We start from the raw sequence: 13,507 nt of genomic DNA, 5'->3' as shown, positions 1-13,507 counted from the left end.
CTTCATGTAATAAAGCGATCATGTAGCAGGGACTTAGGAAAGCCAACATTTTGGCAGGTTTTGCTGCACTGGCTGACAACATTAACAAACGTTTACACAACGCTTGTCTCGATATACCAATTGCTGCATTAATCTCAGTCGGATTAAGCTGACATAAAATGTTTACTCTGTAGGTTTTTGCGGTTGTGCTGTATAGTGCTGCGATGTGTTTTGGGTTTTACCTGAAGCCTGCGGAACACAGCGAAACGTCGGACATCATGTCGAATGACGTGCGGTACAACCCAAAATCATGGTTGAGATGAGACCTGAACATCCTGCACCTTCTCCCACTTACCAGACCTCCACCTCCCAGCCCAAACATGTGATACAAAGTGGCATAAAAAAAAGCAATATGTTGCCGTAAAACAGTGGAAAGATAATGAAATATTGATCAAAAATATAAGATGGAGCATATCAATTAAGGGTGAAAAAGCATATTAGAAGTTTTTGCTTAAAGTTTTGGGCGTTTTTTCTTCAGGTACAGAAGTTGAATCTGGCATCCATGGTGACCAATTACAGAAATGCTGCTTATGTGCAGAAATTCCAAAAATAATTTAATTTAAAGTTTACATTTGTTCGAAGAAGATGTTTTTCTTTAATATGCAGCATGATTTGACCATGCTTTAGCAGGTAGTAAATGTTATCTTGTCACCTGCAACAATGCACCATGGCATTAGTGCTTTTCGTTATAGTGTAGTATTTAACTTCACCTATGGCAAAGGGTTGTTTTGTTTATTTTGCGGTACTCTTTGACTTTATTTGAGGCTCTGATTGACTTGGTCCCAAATGCCATTCCAAGCATGGATCTCTCTCCATGATATCTTGGGGACCAAAAGACAGAGGGACACATGGATTTGAGGACAATTACAGGTTAAAGACGTACTGTTAATCAAACTGTTAAGAAGAGTAAACACATTGTTTGGTGAGACTGTATTGGCAGTGGTGTGCACATGCGCAAATAACAGTGACTACTTCTGGCCTCTTATCTGCTGTGAAGGGTCATTGTCCGAAACGTCATCTGTTATATATTTTTTTCTTTTTAAGGTAGTGTTATTGACAAATCGTGAGGTTTTTGTGTGTGCATTTGTTAAGAAAAGTATGTAGACTTGCGTAGGACATGTCGCTAGAAGGGCTTGACGGCCGATGCTCAAGAATTCTGCCGGACTGGCAGCTCCGATTTAGCGTGGTTGGCTACGTACGTTTGCGAAAGACGTTCAACATATGTACAAGAAATGGAACGTGTCTGAGGGCACGTTCACCGAGGTGATGGAACAATGTAATGCGCTCGTGCTCAGATGCACATTGGCGATGGCTACGGCGCAAAACGGTGAGAAATGGTGACCACTTGCGGAAGCCTCAACCAGCAGTGAATTGACCATGGCTGCTGATGATGATGATTTTTTCTTTTTGAGTGCAACATAAACCGAATTGTCAATGTTAACACTTTATTGAAGCTGAAAGTACAGTACACCGTTGTATTTCAGTACAAAAGAACAATGATTTTTCTACACAAGGTAACAACATTTTAAACAAAACAAATGTACGTGTGCATCACATGACAATGTTACGGGAAATTACCAGTCCACTGCAGGTTTGCATATGCAGAAATAACAGGACATAACGGGAAACTGTGCAAACTGAAGCCGTGCCATTGTTGTGGTGTGGTCCAACTCAGCTTGAATCCTGCCAGCACAGCTTTGAAAAATGTGCACTCTTAACATTCTCGGACGTACAGAGAAACCACTGTGACTGCTGGTTTTGAAAGCCGTCGTGGCGTTGCTGTTTATGCCACAAATCCCTTTTTACCAAAATAACCGAGTAAAATTGAAACACATTATCAAAACATTCATGACAAAACATGTTTGTTGATGCCATCAAAAGGCAAAAAACATTGAACGAGCGCTTTCTGATTCAAACTACAAGTTTGATGTTTTAATTTTGGAGGAAGTCATATTTTTCACAGTTATTTTGTAATGCATCAAAGGGCCTGCAACGCAGTATTATCTGGTGAATGGGAAATCATATTGGCAGCTCCAAATTAACATTTAAATGCCTTTGGTTGGACTGAAAGAAAAAGTCATGCATAATATGAACCCCCTTTGTCAATCTATTGCAGACTGAAAGCCTTCCCCTCACGCTCTGTCAGTCGTGGGGGTTGTTTGGCTGTACTTCACCACACACCGTTCGGCGATGAAAAGGGGGCTCGTGAATGTTTCGGATATCATCGCTTTGCCTCTGATGTTTGCTGTGGCCAGGAGATAAATTCAGGTCACCGAGATTTTAAAAGAGTGGCGTAAAAATCATTGCACCAACCTCTCCCCCACTGTAGATGAGTCGTACAATAAAACCTTAAATGTGCGGGACTCTACGGGGCTCTTTGTAAAATCCAACTTTGAATAAGTTGATATGTGGAAGTTGCCACGTTAGACCAGACATATTTGTGCGTGGGCATTTTCCAAGTGAATGATTATGGTTTATATATCCACATTGAGTAGTGTGTTGCCATCATTGTTACGTTTTCATTCCTAGCAGCGGGGGGACACAGCCAAGATGAATCAATCAAACAGCAGGAAACGGACTGCTCGTGTAACCGAAGCAATTTGACATGAATAGGCTGGCTGCTGCCGATTACTGTTATCGAGTTACAGTTTTAATTAGAATTGCTTGAATGTCCTAGAATGAAGCAAAAATAAAGAAGGGTTTTCAGCACCACAAAAGAAAATAATGAAGCGTCACTTGTTCAAAACGTTGGGCTATAGAATTCCAGGCACTGATAGATATCCTTCTAAGAAACACTAAATTCCTCTTATCGCAAGTTATTAAGACCTCTCAACAGTGGAACATTTGATGCCCACTTGTTTAGTGGCATTACAATGGTAGATGCCTGTGTGAGGAGACCACATCTTGAATTTACTCAAAAACATACAGATGCCAGCACAAGGCTTAGCATAAGCTGTTTTATGCCATTTTATCACTGCATTATTCATAATTTCATGAAATATCAGCTAATTATGCAGGGGTGGTGGGTATAGTGGTTAGTGCACTGCTCTACAGACTCAGTAATGATCTCTTTGCTCCAAGTGCAAGTCAGACATTATATCTGACTTGCATTTGCTCCGTGATCCATGCTCCCCTTTCTTTCTCGGTGTAATGCCAAGCGTTGTGCATTTTAGTTGTTCACTTTGCCTTGTCAGCATCTATCCCATCTATGTCACAGCAGGGTAATGTGCACTGATTGAAATTTTTATTTTGGCACAATGGTCGGTATCTTCACGTTTTCAAGTTCGGTTTTCCAGAAACACATATTTTTACTCTGATGTGTCTTCCAATTACTTCCCAAAAGATATCATAAATTGTTTAGTAGACTTGTCACATTTGACTTTTGTTTGCTTTTCCCAACTATCAAATATACAATGCCATAATGTAGAGGATGAACATAGTTTTTATTTGGAGGGTGCAACGGTGGCAAGATGTTAACTACCTCGCCTGGTATACAGGAGGTTGTGGGTTTGTTCCTGACCCTGACACCTGTATATTTGGAGTTTGCATGCTCTTCTCGTGGTCGCGGGGATTATTTTCCGTATCCTCAGATTTTTCCCTCCACCTTTAGAAACATGCATTTATAGTATTTGGCGGCTATAAATTTCCACATGATAAGCCACTTCTTTGAGCTATCATCCGTGGCTAGGTCGCTTCTGAAAAAGAATTATATCGCTCAGTGGGTGCCTTACCTGGTAAAATAAAATTATAAGTCATCCATACTCTCATAAATGCCTAGATAACAAAATATTTAGAATTCTCGGTAAAACAAAACTGGAACAGCTATAGTCTGGCATTGCAATATTCGATATGGAGTCGGGCAAGTAAGTGCACTTTTTCCAAAGTTTTGTTGACAGCAGCATTAGAAGGTGTCTTCTGAACTTTGGATTGGAGAAATAAGGATGTAAACATAAAATTGAGAAAATTTTAACAAGCTCAAATTTGCTCATAATCTCGTCATTAAAACAACCAATCTAACTGAACTGCAGTATATAAAATTATTTTAAAACTAAAAACATGTTTTGTTCAAGATAAATGTGAGCCAAATACAATTTCAATAAAGAAATTGCCATAATTACAGTATTAAATATAGTACCAAAATTAGCAAAATTGAAATCAAAGTTACTGTGTGAGCTCACACACAAATCTGGCTTCATAGCCATTGCTCGGTTAACATTTAATTCGCGGAACTGAATCCATATTGTAAAGCTGCTTGTCCAGCACCAAGCCTCGAAGCAATCCAAAAGCTGTATGGTAGTGTATAAATATTCATAACAAATATAAGTGTTGCAGACCAGACCCTCGTCATGCACTATAAGTGTAGACTGCGCTTGTTTGTACTCTGACGTGCCCTGAATTCCGTAACTTATTCCCCGACTTGTTAATGCGTTGCTTCTCGCGGAGCGGAATGAATGGCGCAATATTCCATCGCTCTCAGCGGCACGGCTTTCATGAGAACATACATTTCAGAGGCCGGTCAATTGTAAAAATTTGGATCGGAGCAAAAAAAACAGCATTACCTGTGTGCAACTCACAAATGGCCAAACAAGCGTGGAGTGCAAGCTGACACGCAGGCTGCGCGTCACGTGCATGCAGGAGTCATGCGGAGCGGGTGTGATGGAAGAGGAGGGGTGGGTGTCGGGTTGAGCTTGAGCTGGGAGGATGGTGGAGGGGAGGGAGGTGTGTAGCTGATATGGGAAGGTTAGAGGTAGACAAGTGTGGCTGGACGAGAGATAGGAAAAAATGTGGGAAGGACGGGAAGGGCGAGATTATATTGAGCGGGAGGAGAGAGAGTGGCAGCCAAGATAGGTAGAGACAGAGGGCAGAGAGAGGATGGAAGAAAGGGCAGAGGGGGGGGGAGTTGGAAAAGCTGGGAAGGGGTTTAAGTATAATGAGAGCAGCAGGGTGAGTTTTGAGAATGACAGAGGGAGTGAGTGCAGAATAGACAGCGGTGGGTGAGGGGGGGGCGTTGCGGTGGGGGGTGCGTGGATAGAGGAGCGAAGGATGGAGTGGGGGCTTACAAAGGCCACTGCAGTAAAATTGACGTCATGGATTCCTCATCAGCACACTCCGTGCCTGCCAAGCAGTCCAAGCAGCCTGTGTTTCGGAGCTCCGTGCAAAAGGAGTGCTCACGCTGACTAATAAATATTAATCACTAAGTTATTACTCCAACACTGCATTGTAATTCAGTATTCCTCAAGGCGGTGCTGGAAATGTGAAACCGCAAAAAAGGTCATGTGTAACCGTGTTTAATGCAATGGCATTGTCCACTTTTTGTGACCTTGGGGGCTGAACATTAACTCTAGAAATGTACAGTGCCTCTGAAACTCTTAAGATGGCACTAAGATAATGGATAAATGATTAAGTACTGATAATTAAGTTGGCATTGGCGGTGGAATGGCAATGACATCTTTGTTCTTGTTTATATGTGTACTTCCATCGCTGATCTGAGAGATGATTAATGATGAAGATGTTATTATGGTGATCAGCAATGTAACATCAGGGGAACTAAGGCTCTGCAATATTTGCATAGAACTTTTGTTTCCAGTTTATTCATCATTGACTTTCATGGTTCTCTTCCCATACGTTTTTGTTGTATGCTCCCCTTTTAAATAAGGCAATGCCGCAGAGCCAATGATGATGCTATGATGATGGCTCAGAATGCCAACATACTTGTTTGTTTACATTTACAGGCTCGGCAGCATGGCAGCTCATCGCTTCGTTTCTCAAGTTGCCCATCTCTGGAACGCACTGCATTGTGGGCGCGACCATCGGCTTCTCCCTGGTGGCCATCGGAACGCACAGTGTGCAGTGGTTTCAGCTCATCAAGATTGGTCAGCACGCCGCACCTGCAACCCTTGCCTAAGATGGCTCTGTCACATTGTGCATTTCCGTGGAGGTCGCTGTTTTGTGAGTGAATTGGTAGCATCAATATAATAACGCACACAACTGCCGAGTTGGTCATCCACACCCTTTTAAATTGTTTCTTTATCTGTACTTATAGACTTTCGGTTCCCGACAAATTTGATCACCTTGCACACCTCAATAAATATACGCGTTTTTATATTTTCAAATCCTTTGACATCTCCTCATTCGGTGTAGAATAAGACGAATGGAGCTACATCTTTTGTACTCACTACATTTATGTATCACATTAATGTAATGAGTTCCCTCATGAATTTAAGACCGAAACGAAAGGATTTCTCCACAACTCTGGCTGTCACCTGATGAGGTTGGTTGTAATAACCGGCGACAAAACGTCAGACTCGAATTGTAAATGTTGTGTTTTTGTTACTCTCCCAATACACCCGTGTGCTGAACCAGTAATGTATTGGCATGTTTTGTTTACGTGACAAACCTTACTAATTGGCTGTGTCGGGTGGTGGCGGGTTTAATGACACACGTGTCTTCGATCTAACCAAAAAAAGCCTCTTATGGAGTTCCCTCTGCACCGATTAGAAGTTGTGATAGCTGTCTTGCTTACAACCTTTTTAATAGCAGTTGCATTACCGATTGAACTCTTACAAAAGTAAACTGTACACGTGAAATTGCTCTAAGTACAGTAAGGTGTCAGAGTACGCGGAGCCGCGCATACGCAACCGCCCCCGATTCATACGTGCACCTTGTGACTCGTACTTTTGATACCCGCACGGGATGGGAAGCAAGGAGTCAAATCCCCCCCCCCGCCATCACGCGAACGATGGATTTGATGGCGTGTAACTGTAGCGTTTGTGTAAAAAACGAGTCCAAAAAATATCTAGTGTTAATAATGTAGTGTCAATAATATAGCATTAATAATAATATGGTGTCAATGATAACAGTGTTCCATCTGACCTGGATGCTACCGATGATTAGTCAATCATTTATCTACAGTACTGTACTTTATTAAACATTGATGTACATTTCTACACATTTTATATATACTCTTACATTGTATATACAGTACTGGACTCGTATACGCGAATTCGCGCTCACGCGAGGGTACACGGAACCTAACCCCCGCCACGTACTCTGAGACCTGACTGTATCTGAAAAAATAATGTAGTGCGGTTATCAGTTTTTTCCACTCTTAATGATCAGGTATGAATTATTATTATGCTCCCTGTAGCTTATAGCTAAAGGTTACGGAGCAATTTGTAATGGGTTCCTAAAATTTCCTTGTAAAGTGAGCATTGTAAAGTTATACTCGATTTAATTGGTGGAAGTGCCTGTAAAAATATCCACAGCAACACTTCCAGTCATTATTAACAGAGCTACTTCAATACATTTGCCTGCGTGAAGTGTAGTAAATGTATCTGAAGTTGATATTTCCTTATACACGGGTTCTGTATTATAATCTAAAGCCCTATTGCTGTTGATTTACTCTGAAAACACAAATATCCCCTGAAAGCCTTAACAGACTGTAGGAGCAAGTGCTGTTAGCAGAGCACCTAATGAAGGCCGGCAAGGTGCACGAGAGGGGGTGAGTGGCCAGCATAACGCCCGGCCGCCTTTGTCTCCCTAGTGGCGATGCTTACACATCTCAGCAGATACTCATTTGAGGCTGAGTCGACCTAGGGGAGGCCCAGGACCGATTCAGATAATCGTCACTGGTGTTGGCCGTGAGCGGGAATCGAACTCGGGTGTCTACCGGACAAAGACCTGCGCACACACACGCCGTGCAAGCATTGTTGAATAAATATTAGGACCTAACCCATTGTCTTTTTCTATGGACACAGCCTTAATTGTGTACATTAAATATTTGACTAGAAGCTGAAGACTGTCCACAAATAGATTTAAACGAACAACAGTGATTAAAAATGTAGCTTATTCGGTTATTTCTTGAGAGATACTTTATCTAACATAATGGATTACATTAATCTTTTTTTCTGTGACAGTGATTGGTAACTCTATTTAATTCACTCATTAGATTTGTAGATTCAGGCAATATATTGAAAGTTGACGATAATGATATCACACACATTAAATATGTTCACGCATATTGCATTGCCATGCCTAACAGCTACACATGAAGCACTTACAGAGGCACTTGCTGCAAAGTTGAGTTACATTTATGAAGTATTGCACCTCTTATAAATAACAATTATTTAATAATGATCTCTTTTACATAGTGCCTTTCATATTGAAGTATCTCAAAGTGCTATACATGAAAATGAAACTACACTCGCAAGTATAGATAATATCTAAGCGAAATAGAATGTAAAGCCATTGATCTCAAGCCCTAAAATATTCGTAACTGTTGCAGATATACAATTACGAAAGAGATGAACGTATCTAAAAAAAAATTGGTTATCTTTAATTTACAGGATGGTGCATTTGTGTAACTGCTCAGTGTATATAATAGTTAAAAGGTGTGCGGTGGTTCGCACGCTGCACTGTGAGTCCGGTTTGCTTGAGTTCAATTTCTGACCATGGCTGCCATCGGTGGCAACGCCCCACGTCGCTCTCCTTCACCCCACGTCACCCGATTTCACCAACACGGTGTAGCGTGGTGAAAACAAACTTCATGACAGATGCCTTCATCCAGCAGTGGATTGGGAAATGGATACATTTTTGCTCATTTAATCATTAAAATACTGTGGCGTAATTGTAGAGCTATAAACACTCATAGCTCACAAACGGCACGCATCTCAATTAGATAAGCATATGTTAAGTGATCTTACCGATAAAATGGTAACCATGTGACCTATGATTGTTCTGCAGTTTCTTCTTGGTTCATATCGCCACTGCTTTCGGGGATCATGTCTGCCCTTCTATTCTACCTGGTCCGTTACTTCATTCTGAACAAGGTAAGCAAGACATTCCTCGTGCCAAGGAAGTAAATACAGTAGGAGTTGACAATTAAAAAAACGTCTTAAAATTATCAAAGACTACATTGAATGTTGTCCACTTGTCACTGTGCAGGCAAGGAACCCCATAACAAAAACCGACCATTTGTCAACTTTATCATACAAGGGCCACTTGGTGATTCATTAGAAGGAAAACGCTTAAATCTAATCATCTCTTTAAAATTAAAGACATGTAAGAAATAAGTTGGCAATTGATAACCTCTTGTTACCCACATGCTTAATTACCACGATCATCGCTATTGTTCAGCAATTCCCTAAGATGACTAAATTAGCATGATTATTATTTGACAACCCGGACTCAAGCTGGTGCTTGCTTTATAATTGCCATGTACTTAATTGCTAAGCTTTTATGAATAAGCCGGAAGAAAATGTCTGAAATTTCACAGATTAATCCCCCCAGTGACTCAAACGTTGCAGTACCAACGTTTTGGAAAGACGACATTTGTTTCCTTCCTTAAGTTCGTCCATCTTCCTTCAAAAAATATCCAGAAACAGATGATTAGTGGCAGTTACAGCCAACATTTGTAACTGCGATTTGAAATTATGAACCTGAGACATGTAACGATAGTTCAATTATAAAAATGCAAGACTGTATTGTCTTGGTGTGTGGTCTTGGATTGTTGTTGTTGTTTTGCTGCCTTGCACGAACTTGTATTTGGTCTTGACAAATCTTCAGGAATGTATGCACGAGTGCAATTTTTGTACTTCTGTGCTATATCTATATTTATGTAGTTAGTAACTTGCTTAATTCTTGTTTTACCTTAGTCTTGCATCCTTTCTTGTATTATTTGTTGATGTAACGTACTGACCCGCCCTAACTATAAAAAAGAGCACCATAGCTCATCAGATTTCTCCAGTATAAATAAAGATTCTGGTTCACACATGCACACACATAATACAAGGCAAAGATTCCCCCATGTAGCCTTTAACAGACTGTTAGGGCAAGTGCTGCTAGCTTATGAAGATCAGCATGGCACAGGTGCAGGGGTGGGTGGCCAACACCACGCCCGGCTGCCTTTGTCCCACCAATGCTTATGTTTAGACACAGCACCATGTTCTACTTTAAGGCTGAGTTGACATAGGGGAGGTCCAGGACCTGTTGTTGGTCATGAACGGGAATTATGCTCCAGTCTCCAGGTTCGTAGCGCCATTGGGGGGGGGGGGGGGTGGGGGACAGTTCAGTCCCCTGGCTGTACCGAGAGGGGGGTTTTGTCACAGGAGGTCACAGGCACCTAACCTTTTGGGGCCTCCGGCACATGCTCATATTGATTCTCTGTTCATGGTTCTTTGGGAAATTAATTGAAGGTGCAGGGGTTACCAGCTCACTCGCACCAAACTGCCCCCCCCCCCCCATTACCCCATTAGCCACCATGGTTTACGTGAGCACGCAATTAGGTTAATCCGCTAACGTGTCTGCTTTTCTCCCATTGGCCTTATTCACAACAAAACAGTATTACCGTCTGGTACCACCAGGAGATCGGAGTTTATTTTGCAAGACTACATGCACGTGTGCTGACATTCAGATACACATATGCACACAGATACTCGTAAAAATGCAATACGTAATCTTATACATACAAAATAAAGATCCTTCATATAGCCTACATAGACTGTTGGGGCAAATAATATTAGCAAGCACCTACTAAGGCCATAACACTGCACAAGGAGGTGATGTGGCTATCATTACACCCGGCGACCTTCATCTCCCCAGTGCTATAGTATCTAGCACATCAGATACTCATTAAAGGCTGAGCTGACCTAAGGGAGGCCCTTAACCAGTTAAAATATCACCAGTCACACATGTTAGCTGGGGGCGCGAATCCAACTAAGATCGTGCCAACCACTCTACCATAGGTCACCATCATTATATATATCCATAAAATACAAAGATATATATTCACACAAATGCTCATGCATGTACATGTAGCTCAGATGTAAACTCTTAGGATGTTATATCTATTTGAAATGTTCCATTGCGTTAATGAGGTTGCTAAGCACAACACATAGTTAGTGTTGACACGCAGAGGCCTGGGATGTGACATTGGCATCTCAGCGTTTTCAGTCTCCAACCATCCACTTGATGCAAAATCCCTGAGCACCGAGCACTTCTTAGAGATTCAAAGAAAAAAAGGGGCAACTAATTTAGGGGGCTGTGTTTAATCTTCCAAATGTTACCGATGTCAAACCGTTGAGGTGTCCATTCCCAGATTGTGCGAGCCATAGTTTTGATCACGAGGAAAGGTGATGAATTCACACACAATTTTAATTGCTGCAGATTTTAGCACAATCCAATTCAAGTAACATGATGTCCCATCGCTGCTAAAACGCGACTTTACAAGTTCAAACGATACAACATTATTGGTTTTATATATGTCTGCAAAGTGATAAATTCTAGTTTGTGCTATTAAAATAGATTTTATATTTTATTCTCTTGGAATATGTTTTCTATCACATTTATACAACTTTGGTGGGGAGAGAGGATTTATTAGTTTGCAGTAAGAGGCACGGTACATTACTTTGGCTTACCATTTGACTAATACTGCAGAGCAATACTAATTTGCTAAATGACAGATTGTAACATATTTGTATCTGTAAATTACATTCATGTTTGTATAATATAGTGTATCTCTCTGATTTTTTTAAAGCATATGAAGGTGAAAACTAGAAATTAGTTCAGTTGAATTTCAACAAATTAGTTTTTTTACAAGGAAAAAATATCCCCCACGTTATTGCCCAAAAAAGAAAACCCAGGTTGCTGCATTAGTTCAGAATTTCCCTGGTTTCATCCACAGGCTGACATGCCCTCTGCCCGTGATGTGTGCGCGTGTTTATTCTACAGATAGGGAGCGGTAGTGTAGCGCTTAGCGCGCTGCGCTACAAACCTGCCGACCCGAGTTCGATTCCCGCTCACGGCCAACACCGGTGACGATTATCTGAACTGCTCCTGGGCCTCTCTAGGTCGACTCAGCCTTAAATAAGTACCTGGTGCGGTGTGTAAACATCGCCACTGGGGAGACGAAGGCGGTTGGGCGTGGTGCTGGCCACCCACCCCCTCCCGTCGTGTGCCGTTCCGGCCTTAGTTGGTACTTGCTAACAGCACTTGCCCCAACAGTTTGTTAAGGCTATACAGGGGATCTTTGTTTCTCTTATTTTACAGGAGGATCCTCTCCCGAACGGTCTTCGTGCTCTGCCTGTCTTCTACGCTGCCACCATGGGCATCAATGTCTTCTCGATCATGTACACCGGCGCCCCGCGTGCGTACCTTGCATGATCACGGTCCCACTTTCTCATGTCTGAATTTTGTGACCATATCCTTCGCACTGAGCCACCGGCTGATGATCACATGGCCGTAGGTTGATACCTCTTGAGCATGAGCTGTGCTCTTGAGACTAAACAAATCCGGTCCAGTCAGGAAGAAATTAAATCTTGGCACTCTTGATGTGCTGAAAAATGTTTTATTTTAGCATAAATGTCAAAACAGGTTTAATTCAGAATAAAAATGTGGCATTGCTTTAATTGATGGCATACAGCATTAATCGTAGGTAATTGAAAACCTGCTGGACATGAGGAATTAATACCCTTTGCATAATATTATGAATTTTAAATGTATTCCCTTAGATGTTAAAGCTGTACGCAGGCTCGTAAATGAGGCTTGTTTTGGGCTCCCGTGCGAAACGGTGCAGTGCGCGGCCTTCGCGTTCCCCCACCTCCTCCTCGTGCTCCTGAAATACGTGCTCATGTGACCACGTGTATGTCTCTTTGCCTTCCCGCATTTTCCTTTTGGCTGCGCAGTTCTAGGTTTTCACTACGTCCAGACGTGGATTATAGCGCTCATCACCGTTGGCATCTCCATCATCACCGGCATCCTCGTGTGGTTCTGCGTCTGTCCCCGGATGAAGAAGAGGATAGAAAGTGAGGACTTAGTCACTGCGCGACTTAAACACGTGTTGCGAGAAGCCCCCTTCCACTTGTGTGAACATCCTTATCGTGTTCGCCTCGGGCAATATGCAGTTTGCGTCGAGGATAATGACACATGAAGGCAATTTACATAGTTGGTGGAGGCAACGGCTGAGGCGACTGATACGAGAAAGGACGAACGATGCTGTCAGCGATGTAAGTGTGAGGTTGAGGCGACGCACATCAGGTGTTTGTGAAAGGACATGAAAGGGGGGAGTCGTTAATCAGGGTATTACTGTACCTGAAAGACAAAATAATTAGTATTGCAAACAAAACAAAACATTACAACAGAAATCGAAGCATCTTTGAAGAAGTTAAACCTAATTCTATCCACTGGTTTCAGCTGGTTATTCTAATTGGCTATAGAGGCCTGCATTTCGTTTACCATCACTCAAAAGCTTTGCTTATCTGCAGAAGACACTGTTGAGACAGCCCTTACCCACAACAACTGTGGTAAGTGACTGCCCACAGGACATTGTGTTTATGACAACAATTAAAAGTGTAGTGACTGTGAATGTCACCTACTTTTCCATGCTGGCCAAACGTCTTGGAGGAGGTGGCAGTACCCACACTTTACCCTACCACACGTGATTGACTAACTGTGGTGTACTAATTGAAACAGC

At 42.0% G+C, this 13,507-nt stretch overlaps 1 protein-coding gene across 2 annotated transcripts in view; it reads left to right on the top strand.

The window, feature by feature from the left end:
• Positions 1 to 13,507, top strand: part of LOC144721667 (sodium-dependent phosphate transporter 2-like) — a 70,701-nt gene that overhangs the window by 43,443 nt on the left and 13,751 nt on the right. For both annotated transcript variants that reach the window (XM_078599487.1, XM_078599488.1), the window contains exons 3-6: positions 5,772 to 5,912; positions 8,782 to 8,867; positions 12,085 to 12,181; positions 12,720 to 12,839. In XM_078599487.1, coding sequence (XP_078455613.1) covers positions 5,772 to 5,912; positions 8,782 to 8,867; positions 12,085 to 12,181; positions 12,720 to 12,839 — 444 coding nt within the window. The remainder of the gene's footprint in view (positions 1 to 5,771; positions 5,913 to 8,781; positions 8,868 to 12,084; positions 12,182 to 12,719; positions 12,840 to 13,507) is intronic.

This window comes from Lampetra planeri, chromosome 12 (assembly GCF_965212315.1).
Source record: "Lampetra planeri chromosome 12, kcLamPlan1.2.h2, whole genome shotgun sequence".
Classification (NCBI taxonomy): Eukaryota; Metazoa; Chordata; class Hyperoartia; order Petromyzontiformes; family Petromyzontidae; genus Lampetra; species Lampetra planeri.
This window is presented reverse-complemented; position numbering and strand designations above follow the sequence as displayed.